Raw genomic sequence first — 20977 nt, 5'->3', positions numbered from 1 at the left:
CTCCTATGTTTGTCGTATCCATACTACTGGGCACTATATATATTTTATCATGCATGATATTGTAACCAAATTTAATATTCATTAAAATATATTGTTTTTAAGTGTGTTTCATAAATTTAATTTTTAATATAGGAATTAATAAAACAACATTTTGGAAACTAGTACAAGTGGAGATAATAATCCAATCCCCAATAATTTGTATTACAACTATATAAACCAGAGAATAAATGACTGCCTGTTGTTATATCAACTCATGACAATGTTAGATAGCTAATATAAATATTTAAGCGTAATTTTTCCAAAGGTAAATTACATGTTTTTATCTTAAAAATAGTTTACCATCCTTTTTGTCTAGTGACCACTTAAAAATGCCTTAATTAAGTAGTAATTAATTTATGTAACAGGTTTTAAACACCGGTATTTATGCTTTAATGTTGTTCAAAGTTCTTTTGTTCAAACCACTTTCCAACATTCTGAATGTAATTGTTTACGCATAGAGAGATACTCTGCCAATGTGAGATTGGGGTAAATGAGGAGGTTGTACCAAACCTCTGTGAGTTTTTGTTTAGAGCACCACCTAGCAAACGCCTATGAGAACGAATTATAGTCAAAGTAAGAATTTGCTTAAATGGAAAAGAATTTGTGCTCTTCATTAGTAACCTTTAATTTACTGTTTAGCAATAACTACCAATATTGACTCAAGTTAAAATATTTTAAGACTATGAGAATACACACACACACACACACACACACACACTTTCCAGAGCAAGCCTGCTCACTTTCATCACATTTACCTTGTAAAACTCCCCAAGGGTACTGACGGCCTCTGACCATTCTTTTTCCAACTTTCACTTCATCCATACTCCCTACTACAGCAAAAGGTAATTGTCCCTAAAAGTAAAACAACTTTAATTATGTTCTCTTACAACAGTATGGCCTACTCTGTTACTTATTTCTGTTATGGAAATCAAAAGAGACAAGAATATCATAGTAAGTTTATTCAAAAAATGTATCTACCCTGTCTCAGATTTTTAAATGCGGAGGTAAATTTGTGCAAATTAATTTTTGCAAGCATTATCATCAGGCCATGCACACAACTGAAAACTATCTACTGAGCAGAGCCTAAAGCAAGGGGTTCTGCTGTGGGGAATACAAATAAAAAATATTTTTACGAGACACAATTTTTTTCACATTATCTTTACCCTGAAACACAAATATGTTGAGGAAATGATATGTAAACAACTTTTAACTCTAGTATACAAGTTAAAATGGAAAATATTAAGGAAAAAAACTATGATAATTAGTTAATGGATATACAATTAGAATATATTAATAAATATACTAAATATGTCTCAATGAATTCTAAATAAAATTAAAGGGTCACTCTTGGAGGTGAGAGTCAGAGGGATCTGAAAATTAATGTGGAACCCACAGGAGATTGGGGAAGATGAAAAGCAAAGTAAGAAGAATAATCCCAGGTAAAATAGGGTTTTGAGCAGGATGTAAAGACAGCAGAAATATGCAAGATAAATTCATGATCTGTCAGAAGTTACATAGATTGTCTGAATAGAAGGGTTGATATACAAGAAATGTCAAAGATAAAAATTATTAAGCACCATGTTAAATATTTAATAATTAACAGTATTTAATTTACGGATTAATTTTGGTTAAAAAAAAGTATTCCCTATGAATTCCTAGAGGTAAAATTAGAGAGGTCAAAATCTTTAAGACAGTATCTAAAGTCAATATAACACAGAAGATAAATAAAAAGTTTACATTACTCAGCTTTTCAATTCAGAAAACTGTTTAGTTTGTGAAGTCTTAAAGTAAATGGTGTATGAAAAATAACAAAAGAAAATGGAAGAAACAGAATTCGTACTTATTTGTTATAACCAGACACTGTGTATCAGGAACTTTGCAAAGATTATAGCATTTATACCTCACAAGAAGCCTCAATAGTCATCTTAGTGATCCCATAGTGTATATAAGTCAACAGCCTCAGGGAAGATAGGAATTGTATTAAGAGCCTATTTTTTAAAGAGTTTTACTCTTTCTTAAAGTTTTTATTTAAATTTCAGTTACTTAACATATAGTGTAATATTAGTTTCAGGTGTACAATGTAGAGATTCAACACTTCCATACAACACTCAGTGCTCATGACAATGCACTCCTTAATCCCCATCACCTATTTAACCCATCTCCCCTCTGATAAACATCAGTTTGTTATCAATAGTTAAGAGTCTGTTTCTTGGCTTTTCTCTCTCTCTCTTTCCCTCTCTTTCTCCTTTACTCATTTTTTTAAAAGATTTTATTTATTTATTTATTTGACAGAGAGAGAGACAGCCAGCGAGAGAGGGAACACGAGCAGGGGGAGTGGGAGAGGAAGAAGCAGTCTCCCAACAGAGGAGCCTGATGTGGGGCTCAATCCCAGAACGCCGGGATCACGCCCTGAGCCGAAGGCAGACGCGTAACGACTGAGCCACCCAGGCGCCCCTCTCCTTTACTCATTTGTCTTCTTTCTTTCTTTCTTTTTTTTTTTTTAAAGATTTTATTTATTTATTTATTTGACAGAGAGCCAGCCAGCGAGAGAGGGAACACAAGCAGGGAGAGTGGGAGAGGAAGAAGCAGGCTCCCAGCAGAGCAGGGAGCCTGACGTGGGGCTCAATCCCAGGACCCTGGGATCATGCCCTGGGCCGAAGGCAGACATTAATGACTGAGCCAACCAGGTGCCCCTGTCTTGTTTCTTAAATTCCACATATGAGTGAAATCATATGGTATTTGTCTTTTTCTGACTAACTTATTTCCCTTGGCATTATATGCTCTAACTCTATCCATGTCATTGCAAATAGCAAGATTTCATTTTTCTTATGGCTGAATAATATTCGATTGAATATATGAACCACATCTTCTTTATCCATTCATCTATTGATGGACACATTGGCTGCTTCCATAATTTGGCTATTGTAAATAATGCTGCTATAAACATAGAGGTGCATGTATCCCTTTGAATTAGTGGTTGTTTTTTTTTTGGCGGGGGGGAGGTAAATACCAAACAGTGCAGCTTTGGATCATAGGATTGCTCTATTTTTAATCGTCTGAGGAATTTACATACTGTTTTTCCTGTTTTGCTTCTTATAGTCCAGTTTTCTTTTTGTTTCCATTTACATCTTAAATGTTTTTTCATACCTCCACTTTTAATCTGCATGTGTCTTTAGGTCTGAAGTGAATCTCTCATAGACAACATATGGGTCTTGCTTTTTTATCCGTTCAGTAATTCAATGTCTTTGGATTAGAGTATTTAAAACATTTACCTTTAGGGCGGTCAATGATAAATAGGTACTTATTGGCAGTTATTAATTGTTTTACAGTTGTTTTTATGGCAGTTATTGTTTTACAGTTGTTTTTATACTTCTTCTCTATTCCTTCTTCCTTCTCTTGCATTCTTCCTTTGTGGTTTAATGTTTTTCTCTAGTGTTATTCTTTTATTTCTTTATCTTTTTAATATCTATTTTAGATTTTTTATTTTTTTACCATGAGTTTCATATATAATATCTTATGTGTATAGTAGCTTATATTAAGTTGATGGTGACTTAAGTTTGAACCCATCTTAAAAGAATGAAATTTCTATCCCCTCTCCCCACATTTTAAATATATGATGTCATACTTTACATCCTTTTATCTTATGAATTCTTGACTCATATTAGTGGGTAGGATGGTATGGGTGTTTTTGTTTTGTTTTGTTTAACTTCAAGTTAGTTAACATATAGTTTTATTATCAGTTTTAGGGGGAGAATTCAGTGATTCATCAGTTGCATATAACACCCAGTGCTCATTATATCAAGTGCCCTCCTTAATGCCCCCATCACTCAATTACCCCATCACTCACCCACCTCCCCACCAGCAACCCTCAGTTCATTCCGTATAGCTAAGAGTCACATCTGTTGTCTCCTGACTTGTTAATATCATCCATTCTGACCAGTGTGAGGTAGTGTCTCATTGTGCTTTTGATTCATATTTTCCTGATGCTGAGTGATGTTCAGCATTTTTTCATGTGCCTGTGGGACATTTGTATATCTTCTTTGCAGAAATGTCTGTTCATGTCTTCTACCCATTTCGTGACTGGATTTTTGTTTTTTGGCTGTTGAGTTTGATAAGTTCTTCATAGATTTTGGATACTAGACCTTTATCTGGTATGTCATTTGCAAATATCTTCTCCCATTCCATAGGCTGCCTTTTAGTTTTGTTGATTGTTTCCTTTGCTGTGAAGAAGCTTTTTATCCTGATGAAGTCCCAATAGTTCATTTTTGCTTTTGTTTCCTTTGCCTTTGGAGACGTGTCTAGGAAGAAGTTCCTGGGGCCAAGGTGAAAGAGGTTGCCATTTGTGTTCTCTAGGATTTTGATGGATTCCGTATCACATTTACATCTTTTATCCATTTTGAATTTTTAAAAAGATTTTATGTATTTATTTGGCAGAAAGAAAGAGAGAGAGAGAGAGAGAGAGTGCACAAGCAGGAGGAGTAGGAGAAGGAGAAGCAGACTCCCCGCCAAGCCGGGAGCCTGATGCAGGGCTCAATCCCAGGACTCCAGGATCATGACCTGAGCCAAAGGCAGATGCTCAACTGGCTGAGCCACCCAGGCACCCCTGAATTTATTTTTGTGTATGGTATAAGAAAGTGGTCCAGTTTCCTCCTCCTGCATGCAGCTGTCCAATTTTCCCAATACCATTTGTTGAAAGACTGTCTTTTTTCCATTGGCTATCCTTTCCTGCTTTGTCGAAGGATAGTTGACCACAGAGTTGAGAGTCCATTTCTGGGTTCTCTATTCTGTTCCATTGATCTATGTGTCTATGTACGTACCAGTACCATCGTGTCTTGAAGATTACAGTTTTGTAATATACCTTGAAGTCTGGAAATGTGATGCCTCCAGCTTTGCTTTTCTTTTTCAACATTATTTGGACTATTTGGGGTCTTTTGTGGTTCTGTACAAATTTTAGAATTGTTTGTTCCAAGCATGCTACGACTTTTAAGTACAGAAGGTAGAACTGAAATTTAAGTCTAACTACAAGGTTTATCTTTTCAAATATGATTTGAGGAGGAGTTAACATGACAGAGGAGTAAGGGGAACCTAAGTTTCCCTCATCCCTTGGACACAGCTAGATAATTATCAAAACAATCTGAACAGCCAAGAAATCAATCTGAGGCCTGAAAGAACAAAACTACAAGTCTTCAAGCAGAAAAGCAAGCACCCTCTGGAAGCTGGAGGTGCAGAGAGTGGATCTGGGGGAGATAAGAACTTTGCGGGCTGCGGAGGGGAGGGAGCCCTGCTTACAGCTCTGTTTAAGCAGCAGAGCATAAAATTTGAAGGTTAGGAGTCAGCCACCACCAGGTCGTGACTAGCTAAAAGTTGCTGCAGTAGAGAAGGAGGGCAGAGACCCAGGAATGGCCTGAGAATGCCTGGGTCGCAAGAAGAACGGGTGGTGCCAACATGCTACACTGTTCCCAGGCATAGGAGCAGGGAATCCAGCTGAGGGCCGTGACACTGGATGCCAGCTCTCTTCTCTTCCTTGCCATAAACTCTAAACTGCTGTGCAGTAACATGGCCACTTTCTTGGGATGGGCCAGTAAATGGGTAAAAAGCCATGAGACCCTGACCCAGAGGACCAGCATGGGTCTGCACCACGGAAGTCCCTAAAATTTAGAGTTTTGAAACCCAGCCACACAACTGAGACAAACAACTCAGACACAGGCAGGGTGAAGGCAGAGATCTGAAGGAAGCCAGGGACAAGAGGGGTGATTGTTTGCATTTCTGTGAAGGGCTCCTGAAGAGTGGTGGATGTGAACTCTCAGTTCCAGGGCTAGAGAGCATGGGGCTGCCATTTTCACCAGCTCCTCAATGCTAAAAGTCTTAAGGGAGCAAATCTCCAGCTAGTAGAGGTTGGAGCAGCCTACACCAAGCCCTGCCCCCCACACCCTGCAGGCACATCTCCACTTGGACAAGTCCACTTGAGAATCAGCGAGGCCCTCCCCCATAAGACAAGCAGAAACAACTCACACACAAGTCTACTGATCATAGAGGACGCCAGAGCCTCATCTCTAGGGGAAATAGGGGAAATCTAACTACCTTTTTATTTCTATTTTTTTATTATTTATTATTTTTTATTGCTACTTTAATTGTTTATTATTTTTTAACTTTATTTTTATATATATTTTTATATTTTATCTTTGTTTTTGATTTTTGGGGGATCTAGCTGCTGCTGCTGCTGCTGCTGCTGCTGCTGCTTCTTCTTCTTCTTTTAATTTAGCTTCTTTTAACAAGCAGACCAAAATACAACCAGGGTCTAGTTTGCTTTGTTTTTTCTGGAAAAAGTGACAAGGCAGAGGAATTCACCCCAAAAGAAAGAACTAATGGCCAGGGATTTAATCAAAACAGATATAAAAAAGACGTCTGAACTAAAATTTAAAACAACAATTATATGGATATTAGCTGGGCTTGAAAAAATTCACAGAAGAAACTAAAGAATCCCTTAATACAGAGATAAATGAATTAAAATCTAGTAAAACCAAAATTAAAAATACTATAACCGAGATGCACGTTATAAAAATGAGGATGGATGAGTAGAGGAACAATTCATTTATACAGAAGATAAAATTATAAAATAATGAAGCTGAAAAGAAGAGGGAAAGAAAGGTAATGGATCACAAAGGTAGACTTAGGGAAATCAGAGACTTATTAAAATATAATAACATTTGCATCATGGGTGTCCCAGAAAATAAAGAGAGAAAATGGGGCAGAAGGCTTATTTGAACAAATTATAGATGAAAGCTTCCCTAATATGGGGAAGGATGCAGACATTAAAACCCAAGAAGCAAAGAGAACTCCCATTAAATTCAACAAAGGCCGATCATCGCCAACACATATCATAGTCAAATTCACAAAATACACAGAAAAGGAAAGAATCCTGAAAGCAGCAAGGGAAAAAAAAAAGTCCTTAACTTATAAAAGAAGACAGATCAGAATCACAGCGGATTTGTGGCAGGTCAGAAGAAAAGATATATTCAACATTATGTGTGGGAAAAACAGGGAGCCAGGAATTCTTTATCCAGCAGAACTGTCATTCAGAATGAAGAAGAGATGAAAGAGTTTTTCAGACAAACAAAAACTAAAGGAGTTTGTGACCACTAAACCAGGCCTGTAAAAATTTTAAGGGGGACTCATTGAGTGGAGAAAAAGGACCAAAAGCAACAAAGACTAGAAAGGACAACAGAACATGACAAGAAACATACTCTACAGGTAGCACAATGACACAAAATTCATATCTTTCAATAATCACTCAGAATGTAAATGAACCAGGGGGCGGGGGGAAAGATGGCAGAGGGGTAGGGGACCTTATTTCAACCGGTCCCCTGCATCGAGCTGGATATCGACCAGACCATTCTGAACACCCACAAACTCAGCCTGAGATGTAAGAAGATACATCTGGATCTCAACAAACAGAACATTACTGGTGGTTTGTCTCGAGGTATGAAGTGGGGAGCTGAGAATCTGTGGGCACATATCGGAAGATAAACAGAAGGGGGAGGGAGCCTCCGTGAACTTGTGCTGGGAAGGTGAAAGCCTCCCACCCTGGGGACCAGGCACAGACTTGCAGACCAGAAAGGTCTTTAGGACACCACCCACCACACTGAACCGGGAGCTCGGGAGCGCGTGTGCGAGCTAGGGCGGCTGGTGGTGTTAGAAGCACAAAGGGCAGAGACGTGGCAGCCCTGGGAATGAGGACTGGGAGAGCAGCTGTGGAGCACACAACTCAGGACACTGTGGGTTTTAGCAGCACTGACAGAATGGAGTCAGTGTAGCCTGGAGAGCTCAGTGAAGAGCAGACTGCGATCTCTCTGTTCTGAGACAGAGGTTTGGATATGGTCACATCTGCTCTGACTCTCAGAAAAGACACAGAAAGCTACCAGGGAGAGCCGCCGGAGAACAAAAGCCCCCCAAAACTGGTTCTCACTGAGTCCATCCCCCCCACAGGGGGTAGGGCAACTCTCCCCAAAGAGGGTTGCCTGAGTATCAGCGCAGCAGGCCCCTCCCTCAGAAGGCCGGCTGGAAGTACAAGAAGCCCATCTCCTTAAGGTCCCTATAAAACAGTTGCATCTTGCTTGGGTCCTGGTCAATAACTTGGACTCTGTACATCCCCACAACCACACCTCATCAGGATGACAAAGAGGAGGAACCCCCAACAAAGGAAGAAACAGAGACTATGGCCTCTGCCACAGAACTAATGGATATGGATATAACCAAGATGTCAGAAATGGATTTCAGAATACCAATTATCAAGATGATATCTAGGCTTGAGAAAAATAGTAACAAAAATATAAAATCTCTAAGGGCTGAAATGAGATCTAATCTGGCTGACCTTAAAAATGCTATGAATGAAATGCAGTCTAAACTGGATGCTCTGACTGCCAGGGTAAATGAGGCAGAAGAACGAATTAGTGAGTTAGAGGATGAGATGATAGAAAAGAAGGAAAAAGTGACATGGGAAAAAAAAAATCCAATTTCAAGAAATTAAGCTGAGGGAGATTACTGACTCAACGAAACATTACAATGTCAGAATTATCAGGAACCCCAAGGAGGTGGAGAAAGAGAGAGGTCTAAAAGATATATCTGAGCAAATCGTAGCTGAGAACTTCCCTAATCTGCGGAAGGAAACAAGCATTCATGTCCAAGCAGCCCATTCTTTGGCTCTCTGTTTGCAGCCAGCTTCCTTGCTCCAATGCCTGGGAACTCTGCAGCACTCAGGGACCCCCATTCTTTTTGTGACCCCAGGGATCCTGAGACCACACTGTTCCACCTAGGATTCTGCCCGCTTTGCCACCTGAGCGCCTTTCAGACAGGAACGTCCCTCACGGAGCAGACGTCCACAAGTTTTTATTTTGTGCTCCATTGCTCTATCACTTTCCAGTAGCCAGCTTATGGAGGTTCCCTCCCCCTAGCTCCGTGGTTTGTCTTCAGATATATGGCCTGGGATTCCTTGCAAAAAGTAGTTGCTTTTCTATTTGTAGAATTGCAGCAATTCTTTTCTTAGATCTCCAGTTGAGTTCACAGATGTTCAGAAAGATTTGAGAGCTATCTAGCTGAGTTTCAGGGGCCAGACAAAAACAAGGGTCCCCTACTCTTCTGCCATCTTCCTCTGAAACCTGTTATATTTCTATACACCAATAATGAAGCAGCAGATAAAGAAACCAAGGAATCAATCCCATTTGCAATTGCACCCAAAACGGTAAGATACCTAGGAATATATCTAACTAAAAAAGTAAAAAAAATCTATACTTTGAAAATAATAAAACACTAATGAAAGAAATTGAGGACACAAATAAATGGAAAAACATTCTGTGCTCGTGGTTTTGAAGAACAAACATTGTTAAAATGTCTATACTACTGAAAGCAATCTACACATTTAAAGCAATCCCTATCAAGATACTACCAGCGTTTTTCACAGAACTAGAACAAACAATCCTATAATTTGTATGGAACCAGAATAGACCCCAAATAGTCAAACAATTGTTTAAAAGAAAAACAAAACTGGAGGCATCACGATTCTGGATTTCAAGCTATGTTACAAAGCTGTAGCCATCACGATAGTAAGGTACTGGGGCTCCTGGGTGGCTCAGTCAGTTAAGTATCTGCCTTCAGCTTAGATTATGATGCCAGGGTCCAGGGTTCAAGCCCTGCATTGGGGTCCATGCTCAGTGAGGAGCCTGTTTCACCCTCTCGCTCTGCAGTTCCCCTTGCTTGTGTTCTCTATCAAATAAATAATATTAAAAAAAGAAAAAGACAGTATGGTACCAAAACAAAAACAGACACATAGATCAATGGAACAGAACAGAGAACGCAGAAATGGACTCTCTAATCTATAGCCAACTAATCTTCAATAAAGCAGGAAAGAATATCCAAAGGGAAAAAGAAGGAAGGAAACACCTCTTCGATAATGGTGCCGGGAAAACTGTGCAGCAACATGCAAAAGGATGAAACCAGACCTCTTTCTTATACCATAAAACAAAAATAAATTCAAAATGGATGAAAGACCTAAGTGTGAGACAGGAATCCATCAAAATCTTAGAGGAGAACACAGGCAGAAACCTCTTTGACCTCAGCCTTGCAACTTCTTATTAGACACATCGCCTGAGCCAAGGGAAACAAAAGCAAAAATGAATTGTTGAGACTTCATCAAGATAAATAGCTTCTGCACAGCAAAGGAAACCATCAACAAAACTAAAAGGCAAACAACAGAATGGGAGAAGATATTTGCAAATGACATACCTGATAAAGGGTTAATATCCAGATCCTATAAAGGACTTACCAAATTCAACAACCAAAAAACAAACTATCCAGTTAAGAAATGAGCAGAAGGGGGGCGCCTGAGTGCCTCAGTCGTTAAGTATCTGCCTTTGGCTCAGGGCGTGATCCCGGCGTTCTGGGATCGAGCCCCACATCAGGCTCCTCTGCTGGGAGCCTGCTTCTTCCTCTCCCGCTCCCCCTGCTTGTGTTCCCTGTCTCGCTGCCTGTCTCTCTCTCTCTCTGTCAAATAAATAAATAAAATCTTAAAAAAAAAAGAAATGAACAGAACACATAAATAGACACTTTTCCAAAGAACATACAAATGACTAACAGGCAAATGAAAAGATGCTCAACATAACTTATCATCAAGGAAATGCAAATCAAAACCATGATGATATGCCACCTCTCACCTGTCAGGATGGCTAAAATTAACAACACAAGAAACAAGAGGTGTTGGTGAGGATGCGGAGAAGGGGAATCTTCTTGCACTGTTGGTGGAAATGCCAACTGGTACAGTCACTCTGGAGAACTGTATGGAGGTTCCTCGAAAAGTTAAAAATAGAACAGCCCTAAGATCCAGTAATTGCACTACTAGGTATTTACCCAAAGGATAAAAAAATACTGATTTGAAGGGGTACATGCACCCTGATGTTTGTAGCAGCATTATCAACAATAGCTAAACTATTGAGACAGCCTAAATGTTCACTGAATGATGAATGGATAGAGAAGATGTGACATATATATATATTTCAGTAAAATATAGAAAAATCAAAGATATTAAAAGTGGATTCTTTGAAAAGATCAACAAAATTGACCAACCTTTAGCCAGATCAACCAAGATAAAAAGAGATTCAAGTTACTAGAATCAGAAATGAGACACAATACCACCAACATTGCAGAAATAAAAATAATCATAAATGAATACTATGAACAATTGCACACCAACAAATTAGACAACTAAATAAAATGGATATTTAGACATTTCTCCACTGATGATATACAAATGTAAAAAGCACATATAAAGATGCTCAACTTCAGTAATCATTAGGAAAATTCAAATCAAAAGCACAGTGAGATACTACTTCACATCCATTAAGACTAGCTATTATTTAAGAAAGAAAAAAACCAGAAAAGCAGCATTGGTTAGGATGTAGATAAACTGCAGTTGTTAATGAAAAATAGCACAGATGCTATGGAAACGGTATGACAGTTCTCAAAAAAATTAAACATAGAATTCCATAAACTCTAACAATTCCACTTCTTGGCATGTACTCAAAGTAATTAAAAGCAGGACTCAAAGAGATATTTGTATAGACATTAAAGGACAAATATCGTATAATTCTGTTCTTAGGAACTACCATAAATAGTCAAATTTATAGACAGACTGTAAATAGACAAAATTATAGACAGACAAAATACAACAGTGGTTTCCAGGGGCTGAGGGGAGGAGTAATGTGGAGTTACTGTTTCTTAGATACAGGCTTTCACTTTTGCAAGGTGAAAAGGGTTCTGTGGATAGATGGTGATGACGGACATACAAAAATGTGAATGATTAATACCACTCCACTGTATACGGTAGAAGATTGAAGATGGTAAATTTCATGTTAGGTGTATTTTCCATAGTTTTTTAAACTCTTAAAAGAAAACATAAATATTTATTACCTTGGATTTGGCGAAATATTCTTAGATATGACACCAAAAATACAAACAACAAAAAAGATAAATTGGACTTCATCAAAATTAAACGTTTGTGTTTCAAATGATAGCAAAAAGAAAGTGAGGAAATGACCAACAGCTTGGGAGAAAATACTTCCAAGTTATATGTCTCATAAGGAACTTGTATCAAGAATACATAAAGAATTTACAACTCAGTGATAAAAAGACAAAGCTCACTTAAAAATGGATCTTTTTTTCCATTTTCTAGATCCTTATTAAATGGATATAAGCAAACATTTCTCCTGGGAAGATATGCTTATAGCCAATAAGTACAAGAAGAGACCAAATATCATTAATTCTATTTATATGATATGTCCAGAACAAAGAAATCATCTACAGAGAGGGAAGTTGATTAGTGGTTGCCTGGGGTTGGTGAGGAGGAGGTCTGACAGGTCGCAGAGGAGAAGAGAAGAGAAGAGAAGAGAAGAGAAGAGAAGAGAAGAGAAGAGAAGAGAAGAGGAGAGGGAGAGGAGAGAAGAAAGAAGAAAAGAGGAAGGGAGGGAGGGAAGGGGTGAAGAGGAGGGGAGTGGAGGGGAGGAGAGAAAAGAGATTTCCCACAATAGATTTTAAAGTCTCTTTGTCAGATACAAGTGACAATTTATTACTAATATTTTTACTTATAAATTATATTTTTATTCCCACACAAAACAGAATTGATATTCAGTAGTTAAAAGCTTACATTCATTGAGGAGTTCATCTGAGCAGTAGTTTCATCATCTGTTGGAAACTGATATATCTGGATGCCATTACTAACCAATTCACTCATTATTTTACACTTGAATTTCTGTAAATCATTTTTAGAAATTGTATCTGCTTTGGCAATCAATGGCACAATGTTCACCTGTAAATAAAGAAGCAAACAAAATCTCACCATTGAGGATTTGTTGTCAATCCTGGAATTTTTATGTCAAAACCTCACAAGCTCTGACAATAAATTCTTACAGCTAGATAATCATTGGCTACTACCATACGTTCCTCACAAAATGGCTTTCCAAAGTCATTAGTACTTTTGAAGATTAATCTTTTATCAGAATTCAAGTTTAGAAGTTTCAAATTTGGAGAGCTGTGGAAAGATGGCGGAAGGGTAGGGGACCCTATTTCAACCAGTCTCCTGAATTGAGCTGGATATCTACCAGACCATCCTGAACACCCATGAAATCAGCCTGAGATGTAAGAAGGTACATCTGGCTCTCTACAAACAGAACATCTCTGACGCTTGGTCTCGAAGTATGAAGTGGGGAGCCAGGAGTCTGTGGGCAGATATCAGGAGATAAATGGAAGGGGGAGGGAGCCTCCATGCTCCTGCACCAGGAAGGCGGAGCCTCCCACACTGGGGAGCAGCCAGACTAGCAGACCAGTAGCACCAGGGAAAGGTCTTTGGACACCACACCAGACTGAAACCTGGAGCTTGGGCGCACGCGTGCAAACCGGGGGCAGCTGGTGGTTTTAGAAGCACAAAGGGCCCAGATGTGCCCAGCCCTGGGAGCGAGGACTGGGAGAGTGGCTGTGGGGCGCACAACCCAGGACGCTGCGGGTTTTTAGCAGCACCGACAGAAACGGAGTCAGTGTGGCTTGAGGACCTCAGTGAAGAGCAGACTGCGATCTCTCTGTTCTGAAACAGAGGTTTGGATATGGTCACTTTTGCTCTGAATCTCAGAAAAGACACAGAAAGCTACCAGGGGAAGCTGCCAGACAACAAAAGCCCCCAAAAATGTATTCTCAGAGCCCATCTCCCCACTCCCACAGGGGTCAGGGCAACTCTGACCAAACAGGGTTGCCTGAGTATCAGTGTGGCAGGACCCTCCCCCAGAAGGCAGGCTGGAAGTACAAGAAACCCACATCCCTAAGGTCCCTATAAAACAGCTGCATCTTGCTTGGGTCATGGTCAATAACTTGGACTCTGTACATTCCCGCAACCACACCTCATCAGAATGACAAGGAGGAGGAACCTCCAACAAATGAAAGAAACAGAGACTATGGCCTCTGCCACAGAACTAATGGATATGGATATAACCAAGATATCAGAAATGGATTTCAGAATAACAATTATCGAGATGATATCTAGGCTTGAGAAAAATAGTAACAAATATATAGACTCTCTAAGGGCTGAAATGAGATCTAATCTGGTCGAACTTAAAATTGCTATGAATGAAATGCAGTCTAAACTGGATGCTCTGACTGCCAGAGTAAATGAGGCAGAAGAACGAATTAGTGAGTTAAGAGGATAAGATGATAGAAAAGAAGGAAAAACAGGTGACATTGGTAAAACTAATCCAATTTCAAAAAATTAAGCTGAGGGAGATTACTGAGTCAATGAAACGTTCCAATATCAGAATTATCGGGATACCTGAGGGGGTGGGTAAAGAAAGAGGTCTAGAAGATATATTTGAGCAAATCATAGCTGAGAACTTCCCTAATCTGTGGAAAGACACAAGCATTTGTGTCCAAGAGGCAGAGAGGACCCCTCCCAAGGTCAATGAGAACAGACTGACACCATGACATATAATAGAACAATTCGCAAATCTTAGATCCAGGAAAACAATCTTGAAAGCAGCGAAGAAGAAGCGATTCCTTACGTACAGAGGGAGGAACATCAGAATAACGTCAGACCTGTCCATGAAGACCTGGCAAGCCAGAAAGGGCTGGCAAGACATATTCAGGGAACTAAATGAGAATAACATGTAGCCAAGAATACTGTATCCAGCGAGGCTGTCATTCAGAATGCATGGAGAGACAAGGAGCTTCCAAGACCAGGAGAAACTGAAAGAATGTGTGACCACCAAACCAGCCCTGCAAGAAATATTAAGGGGGGTTCTATAAAAGGAGGAAGACCCCAAGAGAGATACAGCACAGAAATTTACAGAGACAATCTATGGAAACAGGACTTCACAGGCAACATGACGACATGAAAATCATATCTCTCAATAATCACTCTGAAAGTGAATGGTCTAAATGCTCCCATAATGCCACAGGGTCGCATACTGGATAAAAAATACATGCCCCATGCACATGCTGTGTACAAGAGACTCACTCTGAACCTAAAGATACATCCAGACTTAAAGTGAAGGGATGGAGAACCATTTTTCATGCCAATGGACCTCAAAAGAAAGCTGGGGTAGCAATTCTCATATCAGACAAATTAGATTTTAAGCTAAAGACTATAGTAAGAGATACACAAGGACACTATATCATTCTTAAAGAGTCTATCCAACAAGAGAATCTAACAACTATAAATATCTATGCCCCCAACAGGGGAGCAGCCAACTACATAAGCCAACTGTTAACCAAAATAAAGAATCACAATAGACAGATCATCTAAGCAGAAAATCAACAAAGAAACAAGAGCTTTGAATGACATACTGGACCAGATGGACCTCATAGATATACACAGAACATTCCACCTTAAAACAGAAAACTCATTCTTTTCGAACGCACATGGAACTTTCTCCAGAATACACCATATACTGGGTCACAAAACAGGTATCAACCAATACCAAAAGATTGAGATTATTCACTGCATATTCTCAGACCACAGTGCTTTGAAACTGGAACACAATCACAAGAAAAAATTTGGAAGAAACTCAAACACTTGGAAACTAAGGACCATCCTGCTTAAGAATGATTGGGTAAACCAGGAAATTAAAGAACTTAAGCAATTTATGGAAACCAATGAGAATGAAAACACATTGGTCCGAAACCTATGGGATACTGAGAGGCCCTAAGGGGAAATACATAGTCATCCAAGCATCACTCAAAAAAACCCAGAAAAATCTAAAATACAGACCCTATACTCACACCTTAAACAACTGGAGATGGAAAAAAATTAACAGGCCTAAGCCATGCACAAAGGAGAACTAATTAAGGTTAGAGCAGAGATCAATGAACTAGAAACTGGAAATACCGTAGAGCAGATCAATGAAACCAGAAGCTGGTTCTTTGAAAGAATTAACAAGATCAATAAATCACTTATGGCCAGACTTATCCAAAAGAAAAGACAAAGGACCTAAATTAATAAAATTATGAATAAAAGGGAAGAGATTATGACTAACACCAAGGAAATAGAAACAATCATTAGAAACTATTATCAACAACTATATGCCAATAAATGAAGCAACCTGGAAGAAATGGATGCCTTCCTGGAAACCTATGAACTACCTAGACTGAAACAGGAAGAGACTGACAACCTAAATAGACCAATAACCAGTGAAGATATTGAAGCAGTGATCAAAAACTTCCCAAAAAACAAGAGTCCAATTGGTAGGAGAAGGAAGGGAAGAATGAAGGGGGGCTAAACAGAAGGGGGAATGAACCACGAGAGACTATGGACTCTGGGAAACAAACTGAGGGTTTCAGAGGGGAGGGGGTGGGGGATTGGGCTAGGCCGGTGATGGGTATTAAGGAGGGCACGTATTGCACGGAGCACTGGGTGTTATATGCAAACAATGAATCATGGAACAATACATCAAAAACTAAGGATGTACTCTATGGTGACTAATATAACATAATAAAAAATAAAAAAAAAAAAAGAGTCCAGGGCCTGATGGATTCCCTGGGGGAACTGTACCAAACATTCAAAGAAGAAATAATACCTATAATCCTGAAGCTGTTTCAAAAAAATAGAAACAGAAGGAAAACTTTCAAACTCATTCTATGAGGCCAGCATTACCTTGATCCCAAAATCAGGCAAAGACCCTATCAAAAAGGAGAATTACAGACCTACATCCCTGATGAATATGGATGCCAAAATTCTCAACAAGATCCTAGCTAATAGGATCCAAAAGTACATTAAAACGGATGGGTATTAAGGAGGGCACATATTGCATGGTGCACTGGGTGTTATATGCAAGTAATGAATCATGGAACTTAACATTAAAAACTAGAGATGTACTGTATGGTGACTAACATAATAAAAAATTATTATTAAAAAAAAAAGGATTATCCATTACAACCAAGTGGGATTCAACCATGGGATGCAATGGTGGTTCAACATTCGCAAATGAATTAGTGTGATAGAACATACTAATAAGGGAAGAGACAAGAATCATATGGTCCTCTCAGTTGATGCATAAAAGGCATTTGACAAAATACAGCTTCCTTTCCTGATTAAAACCCTTCAGAGTGTCGGGATAGGTGGTACTTTCCTCAATTTCATAAAAAAATCTATGAAAAGCACCACAGCAAATATCATTCTCAATGGGGAAAAGCTGAGAGCCTTTCCCTTAAGATCAGGAACACAACAGGGATGCCCACTCTTGCCATTATTGTTCAATATAGTACTAGAAGTCCTAGCAACAGCAATCAGAAAACAAAAAGGAATAAAAGGCACTCAAGTTGGCAAAGAAGAAGTCAAACTCTCTTCACAGATGACATGATACTTTTTGTGGAAAACCCAAAAACTCCACCCCCAAAGTACTAGAACTCATACAGCAATTCAGTAATGTGGCAGGATACAAAATCAATGCACAGAAATCAGTTGCATTTCTGTACACTAACAATGTGACTGCAGAAAGAGAAATTAGAGAATCGATTCCATTTACAATAGCACCAAAACCCATAAGATATCACAGAATAAACTTAACGAGAGAAGTAAAGGATCTGTACTCTAGAAACTACAGAACACTGATGAAAGACATTGAGGAAGACACAAAAAGATGCAAAAACATTCCATGCTCATGGATCAGAAGAATAAACATAGTTAAAATGTCTATGCTACCCAAAGCAATCTACACTTTCAACACCATCCCAATCAAAATACCAATGACATTTTTCAAAGTGCTGGAACAAACAATCCTAAAATTTGTGTGGATTCAGAAAAGACCCCGAATTGCCAAGGAAATGTTGAAAAAGAAAAACAAAGCTGGGGGCATCACGTTGCCTGATTTCAAGCTATACTACAAACTGGTGATGACAAAGACAGCATGGTACTGGCACAAAAACAGACACATCAATGGAACACAATACAGACTCCAGAAATGGACCCTCGACTCTATGGTCAACTAATCTTTTACAGAGCAGGAAAAAACATCCAGTGGAAAAAAGACAGCCTCTTCAATAAATGGCGCTGGGAAAATTGGACAGCTATATACAGAAGAATGAAATTTGACCACTCTCTCATACTATACACAAAGATAAACTCTGAATGGATGAAAGACCTCGATGTGAGACAGGAATCCATCAAAACCATGAAGGAGAACATGGGCTGTAACCTCTTTGATATCAGTCACAGCAACTTCTTTCATGACACGTTTCCAAAGGCAAGGGAAACAAAAGCAAAAATGAACTTTTGGGACTTCATCAAGATAAAAAGCTTCTGCACAGCTAAGGATACAGTCAACACAACAAAGAGGCAACCCACAGAATGGGAGAAGATATTTGCAAATGACACTACAGATAAAAGGCTGGTATCTAAGATCTATAAAGAACTTCTCAAACTCAATACCCAAGAAACAAATAATCAAATAAAAAAATGGGCAGAAGGTATGAACAGATACTTTTCCAATGAAGACATACGAATGGCTAACAGACACATGAAAAAATGTTCAATATCATTAGCCATCAGGGAAATTCAAATCAAAACCACATTGAGATACCACCTTATACCAGTTAGAATGGCAAAAATGGACAAGGCAAGAAACAACAAATGTTGGAGAGGATGTGGAGAAAGGGGAACCCTCTCCCAGTGTTGGCGGGAATGCAAGTTGGTACAGCTGCTTTGGAAAACAGTGTGCAGGTTCCTAGAAAATTAAAAACAGAGCTACTGTATGACCGAGCAATTGCACTACTGCATATTTACCCCAAAGATACAGATGTAGTGAAAAGGAGGGCCACATGCACCCCAATGTTCATAGCAACATTGTCCACAATAGCCAGACTGTGGAAGGAGCTGAGATGCCCTTCAACAGACGAATGGATAAAGAAGACATGGTCACCCAACATTTGCATCAACATGGATGGGACTGGAGGAGATTATGCTAAGTGAAATAAGTCAAGCAGAGAAAGACAATTATCATATGGTTTCACTCATTTGTGAAGATTTTAGGAGAAGGAAGGGAAAAATGAAGGGGGGGTAAGAAGAGGGGGAGATGAACCACGAGAGACTACGGACTCTGGGAAACAAACTGAGTGTTTTAGAGGGGAGGGGGTAGGGGGATGGGCTAGCCCAGTGAATCGTATTAAGGAGGGCACGTATTGCATGGAGCACTGGGTGTTATATGCAAACAATGAATCATGGAACACTACATCAAAAAGTAATGACTTACTGTATGGTGACTAACATATCATAATAAAAAGAAAAAAAAGGGGGGGAAAAGTTTCAAATTTCTTTTCTCAAACTTTCTTACACTTTCAACACATTTCGAGTTAGTAAAATGTAAGTAGTAGAATAAGAGAGTCAAATTAATTCATTATCAATTTGATTTCTTTACTAAAAGTCAGAAGGGACTTTCATCAATACACTAAATTAATTTCATCCTTCTACCTGTCATTCATTTGCAACACCTTCTCCGTAAATCATATATTTGCTTGTGTTTTCCAAAGGCCACCTAAAAATAATAGGCCTTTTTTTTTGTTACAATAAAGACTGAGTGTATGTATATATGTGTATAATACCTTGCTCACAAATATCTTCATTTGTAATTTGTAAAAAGGTTTTCTTTCTTTTTTTTTTTTTTAAAGATTTTATTTACTTATTTGACAGAGAGAGAGAGCCAGCAAGAGAGGGAACACAAGCAGGGGGAGTGGGAGAGGAAGAAGTAGGCTCCCAGCAGAGGAGCCCGATGTGGGGCTCGATCCCAGAACCCTGGGATCACGCCCTGAGCCAAAGGCAGACGCTTAATGACTGAGCCATCCAGGTGCCCCAAAAAGGTATTATTTCTATATTGCATATTTGAGGATGAAATTTTTATTCATAAACTTTTCTTCCTAGTTCTACAAAAGGATTACTCCTGTCTCCATGCATTTACATTTTAATAATTAAACTTTGTAGAAATTAAAAATATGTAAAATTATAAAATGTTTTATTACTGTTAAAATAAAGTATCTTATTAAATCATAGCTACACAATGTCAAGTTCTGTAATATAGTAAGAGTGTATAAAAGTCAGTTCTAGGTATATTGTTTTTGTTTTAGATTCTCAAAGTGCATTTTAAAAAATCCTTGTACAGGGGCGCCTGGGTGGCACAGCGGTTAAGCGTCTGCCTTCAGCTCAGGGCGCGATCCCGGCATTATGGGATCGAGCCCCACATCAGGCTCCTCCGCTATGAGCCTGCTTCTTCCTCTCCCACTCCCCCTGCTTGTGTTCCCTCTCTCGCTGGCTGTCTCTATCTCTGTCGAATAAATAAATAAAATCTTTTTAAAAAATCCTTGTACAAATTTAAGGCCTCAATATAACACTGATTTTCAAATTTTTATCTAATTTAGAGTCTTAAATAATACCTTCCACAGTAAAAAGCAGACAACTAGTAAGGTAGGTTCAAGTCTAACATAAATATCTTGGATTGTTTTGCTGAGAAAGCTATCTTCTAATGATAGTAAAGCCTTAATACATAACAAATAGAAATTTTCCATGTTAATAATTCTTTAGGTGTTCAGAATTAAGGAATGAAAGTCACTTATTGCAGAAGGGAACTGAGCAACCTAGAAGAGAAGACAAAAGACACGCACACAAATCATTGCTCACCCCTTTACGTAATGTTTCTGTAAAAAAAAAAAAAGTAATTTTCTATATCTGGAAATTGTTTGATAATAACAGCTATCTATAAAATTAAAAATAAAACTGTATGTCCCTGGTGATTGAATATACTAATAACCAAGAAATTGAGGTAGCCCTTGATTTTAACTAGAAATCTAACTTCTTTCAACAACCTGGTGACATATAAGATTAGGTGCAAAATTTCTTTCCAGTTTGAACAATACATAGCAAAAGTCA

General features: G+C 38.7%; 1 protein-coding gene across 3 annotated transcripts in view; it reads right to left on the bottom strand.

Moving 5' to 3' along the window:
• Positions 1 to 20977, bottom strand: part of SEPTIN14 (septin 14) — a 112019-nt gene that overhangs the window by 27258 nt on the left and 63784 nt on the right. For all 3 annotated transcript variants that reach the window (XM_087868534.1, XM_045786094.2, XM_087868535.1), the window contains 2 exons: positions 12731 to 12892; positions 795 to 891 (listed from right to left, as the gene is read on the bottom strand). In XM_087868534.1, coding sequence (XP_087724660.1) covers positions 795 to 891; positions 12731 to 12892 — 259 coding nt within the window. The remainder of the gene's footprint in view (positions 1 to 794; positions 892 to 12730; positions 12893 to 20977) is intronic.

This window comes from Ursus americanus, chromosome 2 (genome assembly GCF_024610735.1).
Source record: "Ursus americanus isolate L20-20 chromosome 2, mUrsAme1.1.p, whole genome shotgun sequence".
NCBI classification, from domain to species: domain Eukaryota; kingdom Metazoa; phylum Chordata; class Mammalia; order Carnivora; family Ursidae; genus Ursus; species Ursus americanus.
The sequence above is the reverse complement of the archived record's forward strand: the minus strand, read 5'-3'. Positions and strand labels throughout refer to the sequence as shown.